At 41.9% G+C, this 24,838-nt stretch overlaps 1 protein-coding gene across 1 annotated transcript in view; it reads right to left on the reverse strand.

Moving 5' to 3' along the window:
• Positions 1–513: 513 nt before the first annotated feature.
• bin1b (bridging integrator 1b) overlaps positions 514–24,838 on the reverse strand; it is a 43,501-nt gene continuing 19,176 nt past the window's right edge. Inside the window, exons 2-14 of the mRNA XM_084051646.1 lie at positions 21,359–21,439; positions 19,428–19,482; positions 17,602–17,696; positions 16,557–16,652; positions 15,781–15,888; positions 11,446–11,531; positions 10,587–10,662; positions 10,420–10,475; positions 9,954–9,998; positions 8,580–8,622; positions 3,119–3,172; positions 2,076–2,177; positions 514–1,006 (exon numbers count right to left, since the gene is read on the reverse strand). Coding sequence (XP_083907772.1) covers positions 905–1,006; positions 2,076–2,177; positions 3,119–3,172; positions 8,580–8,622; positions 9,954–9,998; positions 10,420–10,475; positions 10,587–10,662; positions 11,446–11,531; positions 15,781–15,888; positions 16,557–16,652; positions 17,602–17,696; positions 19,428–19,482; positions 21,359–21,439 — 999 coding nt within the window. The 3' untranslated portion in view covers positions 514–904. The remainder of the gene's footprint in view (positions 1,007–2,075; positions 2,178–3,118; positions 3,173–8,579; positions 8,623–9,953; positions 9,999–10,419; positions 10,476–10,586; positions 10,663–11,445; positions 11,532–15,780; positions 15,889–16,556; positions 16,653–17,601; positions 17,697–19,427; positions 19,483–21,358; positions 21,440–24,838) is intronic.

A 24,838-nucleotide genomic window follows, 5' to 3' on the forward strand; every position in this document is an offset into this window, starting at 1 on the left:
AATGCTTTGATATTGTATAGCTGTATGTGTGTGCGTGTGCGTGTGCATGTGCGTGTATGTCTGTGTGTCCAGTGGTGTAAAGTAACTAAGTACATTTACTCAAGTACTGTACTTAAGTACAATTTTGAGGTATTTTTTACTTTACTGGAGTATTTTCAGTACTTTTACTTCTACTCCACTACATCTCAAAGATGAATATTGTACTTTTAATCCACTACAATTATTTGAAAACTTTAGTTACTATTATACATTTCAGCCATTTGAAAATAGCCGATCTACAAGCTCACAGCTTGTAGATCGGCTATTTTCAAAAGATTGAAATGGGACATTCTGCATGATGAGCACTTTTACTTTTGGTATTTTAAGTACATTTTGATACCAATACTTTTGTACTTTTACGCGAGTACATTTTGAATTCTGGTCTTTTACTTGTAACAGAGTATTTCAACATTGCAGTATTGATACTTTTACTTAAGTAAAAAAAAAAAGTAGTACTTTTTCCACCACTGTGTGTGTGTGTGAGTGTGAGTGTGTGTGTGTGTGTGTGTGTGTGTGTGTGTGTGTGTGTGTGTGTGTGTGTGTGTGTGTGTGTGTGTGTGCGTGTGCGTGTGCGTGTGCGTGTGTGTGTGCGTGCACGTGTGTGTACAGAACTGGCACTGTGTTTTCTAACCCCACTCCACGAGAACAATGTAAACCTCAAACATAAATCAATCAATAATAACGTAATAACGTGTATTTCAACGTACAAGTCTAATCCCACTCCGTACCGGTTAACATTTCAATTCAGAGAGCCACATGTATGTGCCGATTTGACCGTTGTCTTTCCAAGACAAGATGTTCCAAGAATTTTTGGGGACAGAGAAATGAAGGGGGGGGGGGGGGGGGGGGGGTTTGGGGGCTCGTCTCAAATCCTCTGAGTAAAGTTTTCGGGGAACACGCCCTTGATCGACAGATCTTTATGTTCCAACCAGTGAGACTCCTTCACTCCCATGAGCCAGCCATCATCCTGCGAATACACAGTAAAACAAATATAATATATGTATGTGGCGTAAGTAACCCAGTACATTTACTCAAGTACGGTACTTACAGTAAGTACAATTTTGCTGTACTTTTCCAATTGTCTATACTTTTATTTCTACTCCACTACATCTCAGAGGCAAATATTGTACTTTTACTCCACTACAATTATTTGAAAACTTTAGTTACTAGGTACTTTGCAGATATAAATCATTACATTATAAAAACACACATTAACCACTTTAACCCTATTTTATACCGTGGCTATTTGAAAATAGCCGATCTCAGTGGCGGAGCGTCCGGGGAGGCAAGGGAGGCGGCCGCCTCCCGGCCCGCGACCCTGGAGGGCCCGGCCGCCGGGCCCTCCAGGGTCGCGGCCCCGACCCGGTCGCCGCGACCGGGCCGGGGCCGCGACCTCTCCGCGGCGCCTCTCCGCCTCTCATTTAATTAAAGCATTATTATCATCATTAAAATAATATTGAAATGTTATGTTGCGTGTTGTTGGTTTATTTTCACTCACAGTGATGCAAATATACAAAATTATCTTATCTTATATCTCCAAATGTATTTTGGTTAAAATCGTCATCAACATCTGCCAAAAAAGACGCATTGACACCTGAATGTACGCATTGAATGTACATTTTTGGAAATTGTATTTTTTTATAATTCATTTTTTGATAATAAATCGGTAAAATCAGGCAAAAATAAGAAATAAGAATTAAACAACATAACCCTAACCTAACCCTATCCTAACCCTAAAACCGAAATAAAGTGACAAAAAGCCCCCCAAAAGGTGACCCGACCCGACCCAAACCCGCAAAATTTTCCGCGCGCTTTGCGCGCGGGATGTGCACCCACGCACGCGCGTGGGTGCACACAATTTCCAAAAATGGCACGGGGGGGGCCTGATCACTGTGCTCTGCCTCCCGGCCCGGCTTTCAGTTGTTCCGCCACTGGCCGATCTACAAGCTCTCAGATACTTTTTAAAACATTTGAGCATTTCTTCCATCACTGGTCAGTTGGCTTCTGTGAATGTGATGCACCACACACACACTGACCTGTTCGTCAGGAGTGTCGAAGGCCATAACCAGCACGACATCGCCAGCCTTCAACTCCAGCTCATCGCCGTCTGTCGCCGCGTAGTCGTGCACCGCCTTTGCCTGGACAAACGATACACAGAACGTATAGCTTTTAGATTAGGGTTTGTTTTTAGATATTAACCCATTGAGACCTGAAGCCGATTCTACATGTCTCCTAAATCTCAACAGTATTCTGAAAAACTTATGTTTCTATATCAGTGGTTCTCAATCCTTTTCATGTCAAGGACCCCCAAAATTATGTGTTTTTGGCCACGGACCCCCATCAACATATTTTGTTCCAGGGACCCCCAGAAGCAAAGATTTGAGTTAAAAATGTTCGCTTTAAAAATATATATGTATTCAGAACATTTGCACACATTTTCACGATTTTTCCGAAATAGCAGATCTACAAGCTCGTAGCGCGGCACTCGGTGCCGCGCTATGAGCTTGTAGATCTGCTATTTTTGAATAGCCCAAAGTGTAAAATAATGCTTTTTAGCTCACATCTAAAAATGACACAGTTCCAGGTCTTAATGGGTTAAGGACTTGGAAATGTCTTTATTATTCAAAACATTGGACCATATTTAACCCATTTAGACCGGGAACGCATCTGTGCAATCTTAAGATTTCTTTGGCTATTCAAAAATGCCAGATCTGCAGGCTCACAGAGTGCAAAGCTATGAGCTTGTAGATCTGCAAAAAAAATAATAATCGTGGAAGATTTGTGCAAATCTTTGAATATACATATATGTGTTTTAAAGGGATTTTTTTTAAATTCCGATCTGTGCCTCTGGGGGTCCCTGGAACAACATATTTTCAGGTGGGGGACCGCGGCCAAATACATCATGGGGTCGTTGACATGGAAAAGTTGGAGCACCACTGATATAGCAACATACGGTTAGAATTTTTAGATATGCATCTGGCCGCGGACCCCAATCTCAAAATATTTTGTTCAAGGGACCCCCCCCCCCCCCCCCCCAGAAGCAAAGATTTGAGTTACAAATAGCAGATAAGAATCCGACCTTAAAGACGAATCCTGGTGGTAATTCTCCGTCGGAACCGTTGGTCACCACCTCCTACACCAGGAGAGAACGAGAAGACATCTGGTTAAAATGTGGAAGGAAATCCCAGAAATGGTAATATTATTATATAATATAATATATATATATAATTAAAAAAAGAAAGTGCGTTTCCCACATTTGCTTAAAGGACAACTTTGTTTTTTTACAACCAAGGTTTATGGTTTAGATTATAATTACAGTAAATAAAAGTGAGTGTTATCATTTTTAAATGTACTGCTTTCTTTAGTTTTAGCAATTTCCGTGATCTTTTTTACAGTGGGCGGGGGCATTCTGTCAGGTGGCTAAATATGTATTTTTTTACACAATAACCCTGCGTTTCCTTTTTATTATTTACAGTAGCTCTTCTAGCCCCCAATAACTCACATCTGGCCATCAAAGACCACAGGACGTTTTTTATTGTGTAAAAAAGGCATACCCTAGGTGGGGTTGGCGAAAGGGCCTACTCTGTGTGGAGTTTGCATGTTCTCCCCGTGTCTCCTAGGGTAGTTAATACCCTCACAAAAACATGTAGTAATCCTGGTCACTATACTGCCTCCCCCTGGTCAGCCGGGGCGCCTGATGGAGGAGAAGGGAACTGGTTGGAATAACGTGTTCCTTCCACGCGCTATGTCCAACCAGGGAAACTCCCCCTGTCGGGTGATAAGAAGCGGCCTGCTTGCTCCTCATGCATTGAAGGAGGCATGAGCTTCAGCTTGGGCTCTCCCTAGGCTGGCAGAGGGTAGGTAGTGCCCAGGATTACATAGGCAATTGGCACTGGGTGAAAAAATGTGGGTTACAAAATCGTGGGCTAAAAATTATAGTAAAAAAAAAAAAAAAAAGGCATATTTAGCCACCGGACAGAATGCCCCCGCTCACTGTAAAAAATATCGCGAAAATTGCTAAAACTATAGAAAGCAGTAAATGAAAAAATCAGAATCAGAATCAGGTTTATTGTCACATCACAGGTTTACAAGTTTAAAAAAAAGAACACTCATCTTTTATTTACTTTAATTACAAGCTAAAATATAAACCTTGGTTGTAAAAAGACAAAGTTGTCCTTTAAAATTAATATTTCAAAGGATTTTCAAGATTAACGATTAAAAAAATGCAAACATTTTGTAAAACAATTCTTTGATTCATAATGTATTTTTGTAAGTTTGTGTGACAGGGAGACACCAAATGTACGTATGTTTTGGGTCTCGAGCTGAAAAGGTTTGGGAAACCCTGTCAGTGGTGTAAATTAACTAAGTACGTGTACTCAAGAACTGTACAATTTTGAGGTCTTTTTTACTTTCTTCAGTGTTTACAATTTTCAATACTTTTAATTCTACTCCACTACAGTAAATCTCAGAGGCAAATATTATACTTTTTTACTCTACTACAATTATTTGACAACTTTACTGTAATGTTTTCTGCTCCACTGGTTCTCAACGCGGGGTCCGGCGACCATAGGCGGCGGGTACAGGGTTGCCAGACCTGCTTATTATAATTTCCCCGCAAGATTTTATTTGAAAATAGCCGATCTACAAGCTTGAGCTTGTAGATCGGCTATTTTCAAATAGCTGATGTATATGTTAAAGTGCTCATGTGGACCATAGTCGCTTCTTTTGGGCTGGTTTTCCTAGACCTGGTTGCTCGTTTCTCTCGCAGAATCTGGCAACACTGGGCGTGGTAATGAAGGCTAGGGTAGGCTAAGCCTTCCCAAATGTTATGCTGGGAAATTCTGGGAATTGTGCAAATTATATATATAATATATTTGCGCAGCATTATCATACTATAATTCTAGTAACCTCTGTAGTGGTGGTGAGTACGTGAGTGAAGATACCCGGTTCTCCTCACTGGCTGGACCAATTGCTCTGATTTTGCACACAGCCATTGACCATTACGATCTGAACGCAACTGTGAAGCCCGTTTTTCAATTTCATCAAATCTTAGCTTCTTATTAGCGTTTTTGTGTCAAACACTGTCGCCATGGTTACGGGGCTGCCCAGCTATGGGACGAACTGCCTCCCGGGTTGCCAGATCATGTGCGCATATCCCCCCACGGATGCGCTGCGCCGACCGGGTATGGTCTAGTTTTGTTAATTCTTTTGATAATAAATCAGTAAAATCAGGCAAAAATAAGAATTAAATAACCTAACCCTAACCCTAACCCTATAACCGAAATAAAGTAACCAAAGTTTGGTCCTTAAATTAAAAAAAGGTTGAGAACCAGTGTTCTACTTCTACTCTATTCAGACCCCAGCCTTCCCGCCCTGCCTCATCATCCCAGTTGGCCTGTGCGTAGGATTCAGGCGGAGCGCCACCCTCGTTCCAGGCTTCCCTGGGCTCGCCAGGGGGCGTCTCTTCTTCATCGTCCCAGCCAGACCCTGCCTGGGGGGCTGCTGCTGCTGACGACGACGTGCCCTCGTCGTCCCAGCCGCCTTGAGCTTCCTGAGGGGGGTACTGGTACTCATCGTCATCCTGCCCCGCGGAGGAGGGCTGCTCCGGCTGGGAGGTCTGGGTTTTTGGGGTATTTTTTTGGTGGACGAGGCATAATAATAGGGAAGGATGGGGTTTGGATGGAATGGAAGGCGCAGGTGGGTGTGGGATAAGGTTGACATGATGGGGGGGGCAATTGCGGCGCCCCGCCCAGCCCCCAAAGGAGAATTTAGGTTTAAAGGGTATAATGGGAGACGCAGATCAGGGTTTGCGTAGGGTGTCACAAAACCAAGAGAGGGAGGGTGACAAAAGACGTTTATTACTATAGGAAAAGAGCTTTCTTTCATACATACGGTTTTATCACCAGAGGCATTTTTTTAATTTGCCCCTCGGAAATGCAGGTTCCACACAGAGATTCCAGGCTAATATCAACGCAGTGATATTAGTCTGGCCATGCTAGGCTAGTGGATGAATTCCACATGATACAAGATGTTTATTGTTTACAGCAGGACATGCTTACCTCCCATGAATCCCAAGACGGCGCCTTTTCCGTGCAGCGGTAACAAATAGAAACAGAGATGAGGGTGCGGTTCAAAAAGAAAAGTCTCAGTGAGAGAGACCTGTGCCACGCCTGATATTTGAACCCGTGTCTCCCGCATGGAAAGGTTCACTGAAGCCAAACGTCTTATCCACTAGCCTAGGGGGTCTTCAATGTTTTTCAGGCCAAGGACCCCTTAGCTGAGAGCAGGGACCCGATCGTCACAAGCCACACAAGATTCCCAAGATTTTCATACTAAAATGCCCTTTTCAGGGAGACAAATCAGGAGAAAATCTACTTTAAGCCATTAAGACCTTTACATTTCTTTGGCTATTCAAAAATAGCAGATATACAAGCTCATAGCGTGGCACCGAGTTCCGCGCTATGAGCTTGTAGATCTGCTATTTTTGAAAAATTGTGAAAATCATTTTTTAATATATTTTTTTAATATCTTTTTTAGGATTTAGGCCTCAGGTCTTAATGGGTTAATATCAACATTTCTCTGTCCCAGCAACACACTCTCGCGGGATCTAGCAGGTAAACATAGGCCGTTTGCGAGATTTGTCGCCAGACGCCGGCGCCTACTTAGGAGACCATTTGTAGGATTTGTGTACCAAACGGTTTGCGGCCAGGTTTCCGTGAAAGCGCCACGGTTCTAGAACGGAACCAGTTCTGAGGAGAACCAACGTTCTTTTGGTGGTAAATGGGCCTCTAGAGAGGGGCTGTGTGCGACCCTGACAGGAGAGAGGTGACCTGCTGACCTGCGGCGCCGCCGCCGCCGCCGCGGCGACAGGGTGCGTGTACGCGTCGGGCGGCGAAGAAGCCTCGTCGCCAGAAAGGTCGTCTTCATCCTGGTTGGGGGGGGCGGAGGTCGGACGTGGAGGCGGCCGGTTTGGAGGCGGACCGGGCCTCAGACTGGGCTGACGGGGCCTCTGAGGGGGTACACATGCACGCGCACGCACATACACACACACACATACACAGACGCATGCATGCAGACAGACACCCATGCACACACATCCACATGCGTGCATGCACAAGAAGTGAGGTTCCCACGCACGGACGCACACTCACACACACACGCACACACGCACGCACACTCACACTCACACACACACGCACACGGACACACGCACACACACCATGCAGTTAGTAACCACAACTTGATAGTTGTAAGTGTTGACGTTTTGTATTGTTATTACTGTTATTATTATTATTATTATTAGTAGTAGAAGTAATAGTAGTAGTAGTAGTGGGGACTACATAGTATCAAAATGAGTACTATAGAGTACAGAAGTCCTGACGTCACTCGTTCATCCCCTGGTTCGTGAAGTAATTTCTCTATGGAGAATAACATTGGGTCATCTTAGAATCGTCCCATATAAGAATTGTGGTCCAAAAATAAACAAACCGTCTCGCCGATATTGTCAGGGAGGAGGTTCTGTATCGTTTATGATAGTCAGTCACTCATATTTGATACAGTCTGTTTCTGGCGAAAATGTAACTAATTCGTCAGAAGTAACATTAGCGTTTTCTCACCGTCAGTTGATGGTTCATATCCATAAGAGTAAAAATGCCGGGGTCATTTGTTTATTTTTAGAACACAGTTCTTATTTGACGCGATGTTAAACACGTCTATGGGAATTCAGAACGGGGGGGAAAAACGCGACCCAGGTAGGATGTGTAAATTACGTCAGACTTCGGTGCTCTATAGTATAAATCAATAGCAGCATTACAGTAGTATTATCCAAACAGTAGTACTCAAGCACACAATACTGATCGCCTACAGGTTAGTTAAGCAAACTTGAGGAGATGGACAAGAGGGATTGCCAGTTTGAATCCCCTGCTCAGAAACCCCAGCTGTGCAGGGGAGAGAATCACACCCACTCTCCCCTTCCCTTAATATCTACTGTCAAGATGCCCTTGTGCAAGAACCCCCATTTTACTCCAATGAAGCGACTGGCTGGTCAGCACAGCAGCAGAACACTGTGACTGTACTGCTGGATAGCAGCTAAACTCTATATTTGATCTTTTGTATCAGGTGTTTCCAAACGTTTTCAGCTGAGACCCAAAAGATCATTTTGTTGTCTTCACGGAACCCAAACTTACAAAAGTATTATTTAAATTAATAACTTGTTTTTGTTTTTGTTTTTTTCGTTTTCGTTTTTTAAGGGAAAAATGTGTATACATTATTTTGAATAACATTTTTTTTTATGAAAGCAAAGCTAGATATTCTTATTTGTGAAAATCTTTTAAAATAATAATGAAAACAAATATATATAGGAAACGTAAAAAAAAAGGAAAACAAAAGGGATACACTCTCACAACCCATAAAAATATGGTTGCATGACGAAATGGTTGCACGACCCATTCTTGGGGCAACACTGTTTATGACTTTGTTATAACAACAACGTCCCACAGACAGTGACAGTTACAAGAGGCTTTCATTTGATCATACTGTACCTTTGGTGGTGAGTCAGCAGACTCTCTGTGATTGGCTCCCTCACTGACAGAGAGACAGAAGGGGGAGGGGACAATTACTGACCGACATTGCATGACAAGTTAAGTACATCATTAATACCACAAGATGGCACCAGAGAGCTACAAACACAGTGCACAGGCGACTTCAGTCTCACACAGCAGCAACAACAACAACAGTGTTTAGCTGTGTTTGGGCACAGCGTGGCACCCAAACTGCACAGGACAAAGTACTCACAAAGTACTCACATGTTTCACTTAAGTAAAAGTATCATTACTGCAATGTAGAAATACCCTGTTAACAAGTTAAAATCCGGAATTCAAAATTGACTTGAGTAAAAGGACTGTATTGGCATCACAATATACTAAAAGTACCAAAAGTACTCATTATGCATAAGGTTCCATTTCACAAATTTTCAAATGTATACACATATTTTGAAAATAGCAGATCTACAAGCTCACAATGCGTCGCGGTGAAAATAACAATGAAATAACTTGACACAGACAAAGACAAAAAATAATAAATTAGTTTAGTTTCTATGAGTCTAGTTTGTTGCGGTTAGTTTTGCAAACACGTACAGTTTCAGCCTCATTTGTATTAGTTAGTTAACTACCAATGCTATCTTTTCACATCTAGTTTTTGTTATCGTTTTAGTTATAACCGTGGCACTTTGTTAATCATTTAATGCAGGGTTGTTGCCACACTATGTCAGTTCTTTGAAGGAACCTCATAGCCTATAGCCTACTTCATATCAAGCGATATCAAATCATCACCCAATGATGATGCAGAGCAAATTAACTCCTGTGAAATGTTTTGATGTGCCAATCAGTTTTTCTGAACGGATTCAGGATACAGACAACCACATGTACAGAGCATGTTAGTAACTATGGAAGCCAAGTGGTCCAAAAATGTGATACTTACAAATTACAATGACATAAATAAAAACGTCAAAGGGGAAGGATATAAACCACACACACAATGAAATAGATACATTATTGTGTCTATGGTTACCCAATTGACCTATGGTTGCCTAATTGCTCGACGCAATTTTTATTTATTCATTCATTTCAATGTGGTATTTATTATTACAAATTTGGACAAATGCACTTCCATAATGTCCTCTCTGGGTGACATTGTGTTAATTAGGAAATTCTGCAGGACAACACTGATTATCAACATGTGGCTCATGTCAAGCATGCTGGGCCACTTCAAAACACAACCCCTGGCCCCTGCAGTGAGACTTGCGAGGACCAATCGGAAGCGAGGAGTCAAGACACACGGCAACTAACCAGGACGCATGGTTAATAATAAGACGCATGAGTCTCATTGGCTGTTCGGGGGCGGGGCGGTTCAATTACCTCTTCCCAGAATCTTCTGTTATTTCTGCTGCCTTACCAGCCTTTCTGCAGAGGGGTTGGTATGAGCACATTACTGACTGCACTGTGTCATTCTAGGGTTTAAACCCATTAAGACCTGGAACGCATCTGTGTCACTTTTTCATTTGAGCAAAAAAAAAGCATTATTTTACACTTTGGCTATTCAAAAATAGCAGATATACAAGCTCATAGCGTGGCACTCGGTGCCGCGCTATTCGAGCTAGTCGACTACATCAACTGCAGATTTAGTCGACTAAAATCTTATATTTAGTTGACTAAAACTAGACAAAAACTAAAACATTTCTGGTGACTAAAATATGACTAAAACTAAATGGAATTTTATTGAAAAGACTGTGACTAAAACTAAATCAAAATTTGGTGTCAAAATCAAACACTAATGCCCGACAGCAGTTACATGTGACTTTACAAGAGGACGGCTGTTACGTACTTTGCATCTCTCTGTTCCTCCAGTTTGGTCATGATGTCATTCAGGTTCTGGCTCAGCTGGAGACACACAGGGAGGAGCAGAGATTACACATGGCCGCACACGCACACGCACACACACAAACACGCGCACAGTCGCACACGCACAAAGCAGAAAACATTCTGTCTCACCTTCCCCATTTCTTTGTGGAACATCTCCTGATATCCTGCCATGCTCTGGAATGTGTTAACATACAAGCCAACACGACTGGACACAAACACACACACACACACACACACACACACACACACACACACACACACACACACACACACACACACACACACACACACACACACACACACACACACACACACACACACACACACAAAATGAGAATAATAATAATAATAATAATAAATAATAATGTTGCATGGTGATATGAAATATTACGTAAAATACTCCCAAGAATAGAATATGATTCCGAGGACAATGAAACGATTGGTATGATTAAAATGTACGTGTTTGGAAACATGTTGGAAAGGCAAAGCCGCGCGGCAGAATTATTTTTGTTGGGGGGTCAAACGCCGCAAAACCCCCGAAATGCATAGAAAGCGATGCATTATAACTATGACACAATACAAACACAATGGTCTTACACCTGCATTAGGCTACTATTCATGATTTATTTGGGGTTAGGTATGGCAACGTATGGCACCTGCCATACCTTACCATACCCAATTGACGCCCCTGCTCGGGATGGTTATTCTTATTCTTTGTGCAAAATCATTATCATTTAGTATCAAACCTCAAATCAACAACAAAATGTTTTGGTACATTTAAGCGTGCGTGTGTTTCATGGTGTTGTCAGGGCATGTCTACCTGAGCAAGCATCCAATTTAAGCAGTCTAATTGGCATTCATCATCCGGCAGACGTGGGGTGCTAAATTACGGGGAGTTGGTTTTTCATAATCCTCTGCTCCTCTCAAGAACAAAAAGCCAGAAGAGTCTAAGAAGCGTTTTGTGAATGAATGTCTCTTGTAGTAGTACCTGTCATACAGGGTGGGGAGCTCGTCTTGCAACTCCACGTTCAGCTCCTCAAACACCTTCTGAGCTCTTCCCAGCTCCTCCTCCGCCTACACACACACGCACACACACGCACACGCACACGCACACACGCACACGCACACGCACACGCACACGCACACGCGCACACGCACACGCACACGCACACGCACACGCACACACCCAGAAGAAGTGTGAAAACAACAACCATCATTATAAGTATTTATCAACGATTAGATGCAGAACCAGAACAGAGTGAATCCTATCATATCAAACGTTACTACATGTCTCTTGTTTCAAACATAAACAAGGAAATTGAAATAAGTAAAGCACACAGCTAAGTTATGCTGATAAAAGTTATGTGGTTAAAAGTACTATAAGAATTATTTTAAAGGGATATTTCACCCCAAAAGAAAAGTTTTTTTCTATTGATTAGTCACCCCATGGAGACTTGAATTCATAGATATATAAGCATTCCTAAGCCAATAATTTGATGACCAGCGGACCGGTAGGCAGCGGTTCCGGTAGGAGACACAAAGGAGACTCTTTGTGTCTCCTACCGGAACCGATGCCGGTCATCAAATCATTGGCTTAGGAATGCAACAAAAACCTAAAAAATTGCCTGAAATGAATTCAAGTCTCCATGGGGTGACTAATCGATAGAAAAAGTCATTTTGGGGGTGAACTATCCCTTTAATGCACTTTTTTTCTACCAGACATTACGTGGTGTCACTGTCAACGGGGGGAGACAGTTATTAAGTCAGAAACAGAAACGGGGGGAGATTGATTAGCAGGAGCATGCATGTAACATTAATGTTGGTGTAAGTGATATGTTTCTGTTAAAATAAGTGTTAAATAGCTTTATATTCCGATAGTAATCGTTCATCGTCTCCCCATCTCTTCAGCTCTATAGTAGAAAATATATTTTTCAGATCGGGATACCAATTTTATCCAATCAGGAGAGAGACCACCTCATACAGGAGACAGGATAAACTAGTGAAATTGGAAGTGATGTAACAAGAAATATGAGCAGACACAATTGGAACTGAACACTATAGAATTTAAGCTGATGAATGGGTTCTCTCTCCTGATTGGATGAAAATGTATTTAGTCTATATCCAAACTTTTTTGTGTTAACCAAAAGATATAACTTACACCACCTTCAAGTCATTTCTTTTTTAGTAAGTATTAATTTCACCTGGTTTCTTGACAAGTTAGTCTGAGCCACGGCGTGGGCTGAGATTAAACCCTGGGCCCAGCTCGGAGCGGCCATTTCCAACAGGGCAGTCGGCTAGACATGCAGCATGCAGGAAGGACAATGAGAAGAAAGCAAGGAGAACAGAGCAGAGCAGAGAGAGAGAGAGAAGGAGAGAAAAGTAAAAGTAGAAAGAGAGAGAACGAGGGAAAATAAGCATGGGAGCGGAAAGAGAAAAGATAAGAGAAGTGAGAACGCCACCTACAGTACACCAACCAGCCAGTAGGTGTCAGTGCAGCAGAGTGGCTCACAGCCTCAGCCTGATGACCTAGAAGCCTAATATCTATACCTCCCCCCGGGCTACAGGGAATTTCCTCTAGTCTAGCGGTTAAGCCGTTGCCTGCGGGAGACCCGGGTTCGATCCCGGGCGTTACATTAGCACCACCCAAGGAGACCAACACCAACCTGCCAGTGTCAGCGCCCCGCGCACCAGCTTTTGCCACTACGGGTCGTAGTAGTATCTCGGCGACTCCCCCTTCTGCGGAACTTCCTCTCACATGGGCCGACCGCTTTAAATTACTCCCAAAACCCCCGAAATACCAGGTGGCACCGTGGCGTCAACGTGTCAAAGTGTTAGCCTATTAATCCATGTGCCTTGGGATCGAATCCTTCACATCGCGCAGTTTATTTTTCATACAATAATTGTAAAAAAAATCGCCCCCAGCAAGGCGGACCACTCGGCCTGTTTGGTGAAAACAGACTTCAGCCCCTATTATTAAGTTAGGAAGTAGTTGGCCAAAAAACTGTTACAACGTCGGAGGCGCGCCGTTAGTGGCGGACTAGAGCAACGAGAGGCACCTTCGAGCGAGACGTTAGGCGAGCGAGTCGCCGTGCCAAACGTTGCGAAGACCGCCAGAACCGACTCAGCGCCGTTCGAGTTATGTACGTACCAATAGGGACAGAATCGTAAATTACCCCAAAGTATTTCCGCATTCTCAAAGTATGTATACGGACCACCTGGCAGGAGTTTTTTTGTGGATATTTTCAACCTCTCCCTCTGCCCTCAGGCTGTGGTCCCCGCCGCAGGCTTCAAAATGGCCGCCACTGCGCCCGTGTCCCCAAAGCACTCCCAAGGTAACATGACTGAATGACTGGAGACCTGCCGCCCTCGCCACTATTGTCAGCAAAAGCTTTGAGAGGCTGGTGAGAGATTCCATCTCTTCCCATGCCTCGTTGGACTCGTCTTAACAGATCCACCGACAATGCCAGGGCCGTTCACATCGCCCTTTCTCGCCTGTATGAGCGAGGGGGGGAGAACAAAAACTGTACGTACTGTATATGCTTTTCGTGGACTACAGCTCAGCATTCAACAAAAATAGTCCCTGCCAAGTTTAACACAAGAGAGATACCTAGGCCTGCATGCCAGCATGTGCAACCGGATACCTGGAACCTCCAGACAAAACCGCCACCAAGTGGTGAGAATAGGCAACGTCACTTCAGAGCCCCTGACCCTCAACACAGGAGCCGATGAGACTGGGTCAGATCAGTGACACTTTGGTGTCAGGAGTACAATCTCACTCTCAGTGTCAACAATCACCCATGGATCCCAACCTCAGTGTTTGGGAAACAGTGCTTTAAACCAGTGGTTCTCAACCAGTGGTCCGGGGGCCACCAGTGGTCCTTAATGGGGTACCAGGGGGTCCCCAGCAAAGTTAGTTAACATAGCGTCACAATCATTTTAACCACTTAGCTTTGGCTATTCAAAAAATAGCAGATATACAAGCTCATAGTGCGGCACCGAGTGCCGCGCTATGAGCTTGTAGATCTGCTATTTTTGAAAAATCTTGAAAATGTGTGCATATCTTTGAATATATATATATTTTAAAGCGAACATTTTTAGCTCAAATCTTTGCTTCTGGTGGTCCCTGGCACAACAGTTTCAGATGGGGGTCAAATGTATTTCAATTTAGGGGTCCTTGGCATGAAAAAGGTTGAAACCCACTGCTTTAAACTATATGCACCTTGTGTATATATCAGTTACTGTGTCTGCTGCTATTTGAACTGCCTCATTCCAGTTCTTATAACCATGCACCTTATGTACGGATACATTTACTCTACTCCTATTAGGAATATTTGACACCTCTCATCTATGTTCCTTATTTTTCTTTCAATCTCGATTCTCTTCCCTCTTTCCTGAAAACCGCTAATGGGAACGTGTACGGCAAAAGAGTTTCACGCACTTTTTTACACCTGTAAAACTGTGATGTGACAATAGGGTTGAAGAGATAGGAGAGAGAGAGAGGCATAGAAGAACAAAGGTAAAAAGTGGAACAGAGAGACGACAATGCAAGACCAACAGGCATGTTAATAATAAGCTACTAGATTAGTAATCGAGAAGAACGCCAGACAAGCGCCAGCTTTCAATTATAAAAGGTAAATTATGTCATGTATTATGCAAGGGAACACAAAGTCCATCACCACACACACATTCATGTAAACAGTCACTCGAATTCCTGTTCACACACTTATGTTCTTTTTTTTTAATACATTTTTTATCCCACGATTTTGTAGCCCTTTTTTCACCCGGTGCCAATTTTCTAAGTGATCCTGGGCGCTACACTCCCCCCACCAGCCTAGGGAGCCCAGGGCCGAGCTCACGCCTCCTTCAATGCATGAGAGCCAACTGGCCTTCTTGTCACCTGACAGGGGGGAGTTTCCCCGGTAGGACGTAGCGCGTGGAAGGGACACGTTATTCCAACCAGTTCCTTTCCCCTCCATCAGGCGCCCCGGCTGTCATGGGGGAGGCGGTATAGCGACCAGGATTACTGCATGTTTTTGTGAGGTTATTAGCTACCCTAGGAGACACAGGGAGAACATACTCCACACAGAGTAGGCCCTTTCGCCAACCCCACCTAGGGTATGGGCGCTGATGACGCGGAGGAGAAGACACGCCCCCCAGCGCCGACAGCGTCCCCGGCGGGAATGGAACCCAGGACCTTCTAGCTGTGAGGCGACAGCGCTACCGACTGCGCCACCGTGCCCCTACACTTATGTTCTTTATACATAAAGAAAATGCATAGCAGTCAATATACAAACACCAGTGTTCTCACACACTGTCACTGTACCTTGGCGATCTTGGCTTCGTCCTTCTTCTTCCCTTTCTGTACTGAAGCAAAGTGATGTCTGGCGCTGTCAAAGTCTGTCATCTTCCTCTCACGCTTTGCTATACGGGCCTGCGGGGGCACAGAGACATGTTTTAAACAGTGGATTTAAAGTACATGTACTCAAGTACTGTACTGTAATTTATTTATTTATTTTTTTACTTTACTAGAGTATTTCCAATTGTGTATACTTTTACTTCTACTCCACTACATCTCAGAGGCAAATATTGTACTTTTACTCCACTACAATTATCTGAAAACTTTAGTTACTAGTTACTTTGTAGATATAAATTATTACATTACATTAACCACTTTAGCCCTAATTTATACCTAGGCTATTTGAAAATAGCCTAGAAAAAAATGCTTTAGATTTCTTTCCAAAAACTGTTAGGATTTAGATTTTTTTAAAGAATCGCGTCAGGTCTTAATGGGTTAAACCAGAGGCATTTAAAAAAAAAAAGATAAACCCGCCATATATTTAAATAATGGGCCCTGATTGGTGCCCCACAACTTCAGGGGCAGCGAAATCCAATCCAAACAACCGATCGGGGCCAGACAAATCTGCTGTGAATTATATAGTGATAGCATGGCAGAGATAGACACACAATACATGACACATTGGTCATGAGCTGCATTCCAGATCAAAACTAGAACACACACACACACACACACACACACACACACACACACACACACACACACACACACACACACACACACACACACACACACACACACACCTTAATTTCAGGGAACTGGGTGAGGTAAGTGTCCATCGAGATCACAGGGTTGTCTGTGATCTTGTCGTGATAGTCTGTCCATAGCACATCTGTCTCCTGCAAGACAAACACACACATACACACACACAGAGTTTCAAAAGGCATGTACACCTAAGTCTAACTAGCAAAGATCTGAGTGGGTTTGTAAATCTACTGGGTGTTAGTAGCCGAACAGCTCATTAGAACAATTAACCACCGAAGAAGGCGTAGGGAAAGAGCCGCTGAAGAAGAAATCTGTCGGGCAGCCAAAACGCATTGTAATTAGCCACCGGAAGAAGAATATGGGTAGGGCAGCTACAGCTACAACTCGTAATTAACCACAGAAGAAGAAGGGGTAGGGCAGCTGCAACTTGTAATTAACCACAGAAGAAGAAGGGCAGGGGTAGGGCAGCTGTCTTTTACCTCCAAGTTATAATCCATCTCTTTCTCTATCATCTCCTGTGGATGCATGGAGGGCGTTGGAAGGAAGGTGAGAAACATGCAGTGATGAAAACAGAAAAGATAAGCCACTGAAGATGTGAGTGAGTTATAGAACTGGAATGAGATGGAGAGGAGAGGAGAGGAGAAGAGAATTGTTGTGATTTGCTGTCGTTCTCCAAGAGGGATCAGAAAGTGGGGTTGACTTAGGAGATCCTTAGACATAAAATACCCTCATGAATTATTGTACATTCATTTGAGCCCCGTGACTCTCTCTCTCTCTCGCTCTCTCTGTGTCTCGGTGTCTCTCTCTCCGTCTCTATCGAACACTCAAACAGGAAGACCCACTCATAAGCGTCATGGCTCAAGCCCATGATTTATACTTCGTCGTACAATTGTGTTGTGTTCTCCTGCTTGAAAACGTGTTATTTTTGCTGAACACACACACACACACACACACACACACACACACACACACACACACACACACACACACACACACACACACACACACACACACACACACACACACACACACAGCGAGAGAGAGAGACAGAGCGAGAGAGAGTAACATTGCCTTTCATCTCACCTCTGCCATGGAATCCATCTCCTCCTTGCCAAACCATTCAGGTTCGTACATATCTGCCAGACAATCCTGTAGTCTTCGCGATGCCTCGTGCATGGCTGACAGAGACAGAGACAGAGACAGAGAGAGAGAGAAAGAGAAAGAGAGAGAGAGAGAGAGTTCAGTTTATAATTCGATCAAAGTGAGAGTGCATTCTTTGCCGCTAATCATGCATACCAAAATGGAAAAATGATTCCACATTAATACAATAAACTACTGCCTCAGTACGCGGACACTATTACTTAAAGGTCTCTGTGGCACTAGGCCTGTCACAATTATTACATAATCGTCTAATCGCAATTATTTGAGATAATCGCAATTCATTTTTGCATAATCGTCATAGTCGTCTACATGTTGAAATTTTGTCACATATTTTCAAATATTAAAATAGCAGAAATAGATGATCTACAAGCTTAATTACAACGCGTAACGTTGTAAGCTTAAAGAGCAGCTATTTCTGCTATTTTAACATGCATAAAATGATTAAATATGTCAATAATTTCTTTGCATATTTCTTTGCATAGTTATTGGTCATATCTGCCCTGTGCAATTTTTGATTACGAAGCCTAAAAGGCTTCATAATGTTCCAGCGTTCAATGGCCAAACACACAATTAAATCGTTTATCACAATTATTTGAGTGACAATTAATCGTCAACTTAAAGACGCACTGAAGTGACATTTTCGGTCATTTTATTTTGAAGGTTCAGCCCGAAACGTCGGCTCAACGACTCTAAACCAATCAGAAGGTCCCATCCCTTCAGGCTATGGGACGTTGGATTTCAATCACTTCAGCCGTGCTGGCACACGGCTAGTGTTTGTTTACAAGTGAGAGAGAGACGGCCAGTGAAGCACGTTTGCAACTACCTGGCTTATTTCTAACCTATAATGTTTTCAGATACATATTTTAGTGTGCATATGAAGTTTAAAATGAGTAATACACTCCTCTTCAATGAGATTCAAAACGGAGTATCTCTGTAATTAAAATCAGCTGTGTTTGAAGAACGTGCAGCTATGGGAATCTAACAGGTGCATGTAATCAAGATTCATTTATATTCGTGAAGGCTGTATTATGTCATCACGCAGCACGTTTTCGTTTACAGGAAGTAATTAAGATTGGCTTTTTAGGGACTTTAGATGTAAAAATACACGAAAATGTTTTTTTTTCTTTTTTTTTGGCATCTATTGTTAGGTATGCCCATATGATGACCACGGATATGCTCTAAAAGTGTGAAAAACATATTTTTCATTTCACTACACCTTTAACCCATTAAGACCTGAGGTTCCGATTCAACAAAATGTCTTCTAAATACTAACAGTTTTTGAAAAAAAAACATGTTGCTATGTCAGTGGTGCTCAAACCTTTTCACGTCAAAGAGCCCAAAATGTATATGTATTTGGCCACGGACCCCCATCTCAAAATATGTTGTTCCAGGGCCCCACCAGAAGAAAAGATTTGAGTTACAAATGTTCGCTTTAAAAATATATATATTCAAAGATTAGCAAATTTGTTCTCGTTTTTTCTAAAATAGCAGATCTACAAGCTCATAGCGCGGCACTCGGTGCCGTGCTATGAGCTTGTATATCTGCTATTTTTGAATAGCCAAAGTGTAAAATAATGCTTTTTTAGCTCAAATCAAAAAATGACACAGATGCGTTCCAGGTCTTAATGGGTTGAATTTGTAATCGTGACAGCCCTACGTGGCACACAGACACATGGCAAAATAGCCCATAAGACTGTTAGGCAACATACTTATCACAAAACACTCTCACAGACCAGATAGATTCTTACTTTTAACTGCTACGAGGTAAGCCTTCAAGTCCTTCTGCAATTTAGTGCCCTCCATCTGGACACGCAAACACACATGTGTGAGCAAGAGTCATGTTGTTAATTCCTGTCAGGGGTTCTCAAACATTTTCATGTCAAAGACCCTCAAATGAATAGGTATGTGTGCTAGGGACCCCCCATAAGACATTTGTGTTGTTAAAACAGTTTTTCAAAACGTATTCAAAAATAGCTGATCTACGAGCTCACAATGCGCCCGCCTCAAGACGAGTTGTGAACTTCTAGATCCTATTCACCTGTTTCCTAGGCTGTGTGTTTTCCACTTCCTGTCGATTTCATTGGATATCATTGGTCATCTGACCAGTTTCATTGGATTTCATTGGATCAAATCGACAGGAAGTGGAAAACACACAAACTAGGAAACAGGTGAATATTGAACTATGAATAGTTGAAAGTATGAAATAGGGTTAAAGTGGTTGAAGGGATAGTTCACCCAAAAGATGACTTATTTTCTATCAATTTGCACACCCCATGAAGCCTTGAATTCATGGAGTTTTTTTTGTTGTTTTTGTTGCATTCCTGAGCCAATAATTTGATGACGGGCAGAAAGATGCTAATGTCTTCGGTAGGAGACTCAAAGTTGACACTTTGAGTCTCCTACCGGAGCTACTGCCGGTCATCAAATGATTGCTTAGGAATGCGACAAAAAAAAAAAAAAATCTCCATGAATTCATGTCTCCATGGGGTGTGTAATCGATAGAAAAAGTGTCTTATTGTGGGTGAACTATCCCTTTAAACCTGGGGGTCCCGGACCCCTACTTGCCCCCATCATTTCCCAAACATGTAAACTCAATGTGCTTCACAGGAAATGCATGCAGCCATGCATATTACATTATGATCAAAAAATAGCATACTGTACATTTCCGTAAAGAGGAAGAAGGGGAACCAAAAAAAAGGCAACAACAACAAAAAACATGTCTAGTATTAAGCAGTGGTGGTAAAAGTACTCAGATATTTTACTTAAGTAAAAGTAGCAATGCACATTTAAAAAGGCCTGTGTTCAAAATATTACTTGAGTAAAAGTAAAAGTATTGGTATCAAAATATACTTAAAGTACCAACAGTAAAGCTGATCTAGCCAGTAAAGTCAGTATAGCTGATCTACAAGCTCACAACGCGTCGCAATGCGACGCGTTGTGAGCTTGTAGATCGGCTATTTTCAAATAGCCTCTGTATAAACTAGGGCTGAAGTGGTTAATGTATGTTTCATAATATAATAATGTATCTGCAAAGTAACTAGTAACTAAAGTTGTCAAATAATTGTAGTGGAGTAAAAGTACAATATTTGCCTCTGAGATGTAAGCGGAGTAACTAGGGGTGTGCCGATACACTAATTTCACGAAACGATACGATACGATATTTGGCTCACAACTTCGATACGATTTCGATACGATACGATACGCACTTTTTTTATTATGAAAATATATGGAGGAGAAAAAAAGAAAATGCAAACAAATAATTCTGTTTTTGCATTATTCAGACATGCAAACTTGTAGCTTTTCAGCTACAATAGCCGTTTTGAATCCAAATAGTATGACACCTGACCCGAAAAAAAAACGTGTTGTCACTCTTTTCACTTCGGGGCCGTTTGCATGTCTGATTATTATGATTGTAAAAAAAAAAAAAAAAAAAAAAAAAAAAAAAAAATTTCAAAAACGATATTTTTTTCCCCCAAAACGATACATATCGTCGCGAAAACGTATCGCGATATATCGCGGGACGATATATCGGCACACCCCTAGGAGTAACACTTGGAAATCCACTGAACTAAAAAATACCTCAAAATTGTACTTAAGTACAGTACTTGAGTAAATGTACTTAGTTACTTTACACCACTGGTACTGAGTTCATAGAAAGTGAGAGTTAAGACGTTCTGACCATCTGTTTGTTGAAGTTAGCCACCAGCTCTTCAAAGGCCGTGTCTCTGGTCTCGTCTGCTTTGCCCAGCTTCTGCATAACCTGAGAAAGACACAACACACACTTCAAATACACCACAAAACTGCTGGAATTTCATTCAAACTTCTATATGTATTATAGATTTTTTTTACTTTCTTTCTTAACCGCTTAAAAGGGATAGTTCACCGGAAAAAAAATGTTGTTCCTATCCATTAGTCACCCCATGGAGACTTGAATTCATCGATATCTTTTAGTTTTTGACGCATTCCTACGCCAATAATTTGTTTGATGACCAGCGAACCTGTAAGCAGCGGTTCCGGTAGGACACACAAAGGAGACTCCTTGTGTCTCTTACGGAACGGCTGCCGGTCATCAAACTATTGGCTTAGGAATGCGACAAAAACTAAAACAATATCCATGAATTCAAGTCTCCATGGGGTGACTAATCGATAGGAAAAAAAGTCATTTTGAGGGTGAACTGTCCCTTCAATCCATAAGGTTACTTTCGTAACCCCAGTTCTCTGATATTTTATAGTTTGCACTGTGTCACGTGACAAAAATAGCCGATCTACAAGCTCACTAGATCTTGTAGTGACCATCCATCTCTTTGTTACTGTAAGCTGTATATATATCTGAAAATAGACCTGTGTATTTTTAGAAGGCCACAGTGGAGCCATGTGTCTCCCCTCTCTGCTTTATGGCTGCTCACCTGTCCAGCACATGCAAGCAGGGTTGCCAGATCTGCTTATTATAATTTCCCCGCAAGATATTATTTGAAAATAGCCGATCTACAAGCTCACAACGCGTCACATCGCGACGCGTTGTGAGCTTGTAGATCTGCTATTTTCAATTAGCTGATGTATATGTTAAAGTGCTCATGTGGAACCATAGTCGCTTCTTTTGGGCTCGTTTTCTTAGACCTGGTTGCTTGTTTCTCTCACAGAATCTGGCAACGCTGCATGCGAGCCCTTTGTGAGTGTTCCAGCCATGGGAACATCACCACTAGCAACAATTTGAATGTTTATTTGAACATTTGCGCCTCTTCACTGTCCAGTGCATTGTTATCCTGCTAGTATACAATGCAGGCAGTGGTGGAAAAAAGTACTAAAATGTTTTACTTAAGTAAAAGTATCAATACTGCAATGTAGAAATATTCTGTTACAAGTAAAAGTCCGGAATAAAACATTTACTTGAGTAAAAGTACAAACGTATTGGTATCAAAATGTACTTAAAGTACCAAAAGTAGAAAGTACTCATTAGGCAGAATGTATCATTTCATAAGTTTTCAAATATATGAATTGTTAAAAAATATTTTGAAAATAGCTGATCTACAAGCTCACAATGCGTCGCGAGCTTGTAGATCGGCTATTTTCAAAGGGCCGAAATGTATATAGGATGGAAGTAGTTAATATATGTTTTGTAATAATAATCAAAATAATATAATAAAAAAAACAAGCAACTAAAGTTTTCAAATAATTGTAATGGAGTAAAAGTATAATATTTGCCTCTGAGACGTAGTGGAGTAGAAGTAAAAGTAATGAAAACTCCAGTAAAGTAAAAATACATGGGAACCACCACTAGCAACAATTTGAATGTTTATTTGAACATTTGTGCCTCTTCACTGTCCTGTCCTGTCCTGTACAGTATACAGTATATATAGTACAGTACGCTGTTATCCTGTTGGTATACAATGCAGGATGCTGTACTGTCACTGTCTGGACTACAGACAATAGGACATTGTTAGTCCGGCGGTCATTGTCTGACGTTACAGTTGAAACTGCACCATGTGACTGAAAGAAATACACAAGACAAAACACTATAGAGTCCATGTATAATAATAATCTACACCAGGGGTGTAGATTAAACCAGCTGTTTATGAACCAGGGACCACCACCCTGGCTGAGAATCAACCCGGGTACCACTGTTGTGTAGGGAGGGGGGATATGGGCCTCGAGTGCCGCGCAATGAGCTTGTAGATCTGCTATTTTTGAAAAATCGTGAAAGGGCTTAATTGAATTTGTTAATTCGAGGTGAATTAAATCAAGCCCTTAAAAGCCATTATTTAAATGAGATATGCTAGTGGTCCAGAGCTCAAAAAAGATTGAGAACCACTGATCTATTCCTTTCCCATGGTTTCCCTTATTCTGTTCTCTTAACCTTCCATATTAAACTCATGTAAACTGATGCATTGCAGCTGTATGAGCAAGCAGACACTTGCAATTGATTACGGGGACATTTCCTAATAACCTAATAACCATTTTCCCTTGAGATTCTAACTCTCATTTCTGTGGAAGTTCTTGACACCCGACTTCCCAGTAACTGACAACACTGAGGCGTCATCATGCGTCACCAGGTCATTTAAAGGAGCTACACCATGAATTTAAAAAATAATAATAATATTTGATATCATATTGTTTATGTCCCTCAAACGTTTTTCAAAAGGTTTGAGCCTAAATCAAGCCTCAGATATACTCATTCCAACTAACTTCTCTCTGGCTTATAAAGCACTTTCACCTGCAATACCACATTGTCCTGTTTGGCACGGGGCGCTATTGAGCCAGTTTGTATGCATGTCATGTCCTGGTTCTGTGTGGAAAAAGTAAAAAAAAAAAAATAAGAAAAAATGTAAAAAAAAAAAAAAAAAATGAATTTTTTTTTTTTTTTTTTTTTTTTAAATTTTTTTTTTGGTTAGAACTGAAAAACGGGAGGAATTGTTCCCAGACGTGACGTAGGGTGGGGGAACAAATCTGACGGACTGTTTTCAGACCAATTTACATGAAAACCACAGATAGCCTATGAAAGCCTGCATGCTCGAAGTTGGGTATTTGTTGGAACAGAAGAGAGGTGGGGGAGACCAAAAACACACAAAAATGAAGAAAAAGTTAAAATTCATGGTGTAGACCCTTTAATGCACGGTTTCTCAACTAGTGGTCGATTAAATACAAATCTTCACTTTCCTACATGAAATGCATGGTCAGGGACCACATGCAATACCTTCACGGACCACCAGTGGTCCACGGACCACCAGTTGAAAAAACCCATGATCATGTCGAGGAATTATATGTATTTGGCTGTGGACCCCCGCCCCCATCTAAAAAATATGTTGTTCCAGGGACCCCCGGAAGCAAAGATTTGAGTTAAAATGTTTCGCTTCAAAAAATATATCTTTTTTTTTCTCTTCACCACACTGAGGTGTTGTATGCCATTGTATATTGTATGTTGGTAGTCATGCATTACTAATATACTCTGCTGTCTGATCTATCATCCATGTTGATGAATCAAATCTGATTATGTTATGTCAATGTGCTTTGTTGTCCTGTGTGAATTCCTTGTACGGCTGAAGTTTTAATACTGAGTCTGACTGAGTGCTAGTGTGTGCGTGTGCGTGTGTGTGTGCGTGCATGCTAGTGTGCTAGTGCAGTGGTTCTCAACCTGTGTGGACCCAGGGGGGTCGCCACATGA

The sequence above is a fragment of the Gymnoscopelus microlampas genome (genome assembly GCF_963454915.1).
Source record: "Gymnoscopelus microlampas genome assembly, chromosome: 24".
NCBI classification, from domain to species: domain Eukaryota; kingdom Metazoa; phylum Chordata; class Actinopteri; order Myctophiformes; family Myctophidae; genus Gymnoscopelus; species Gymnoscopelus microlampas.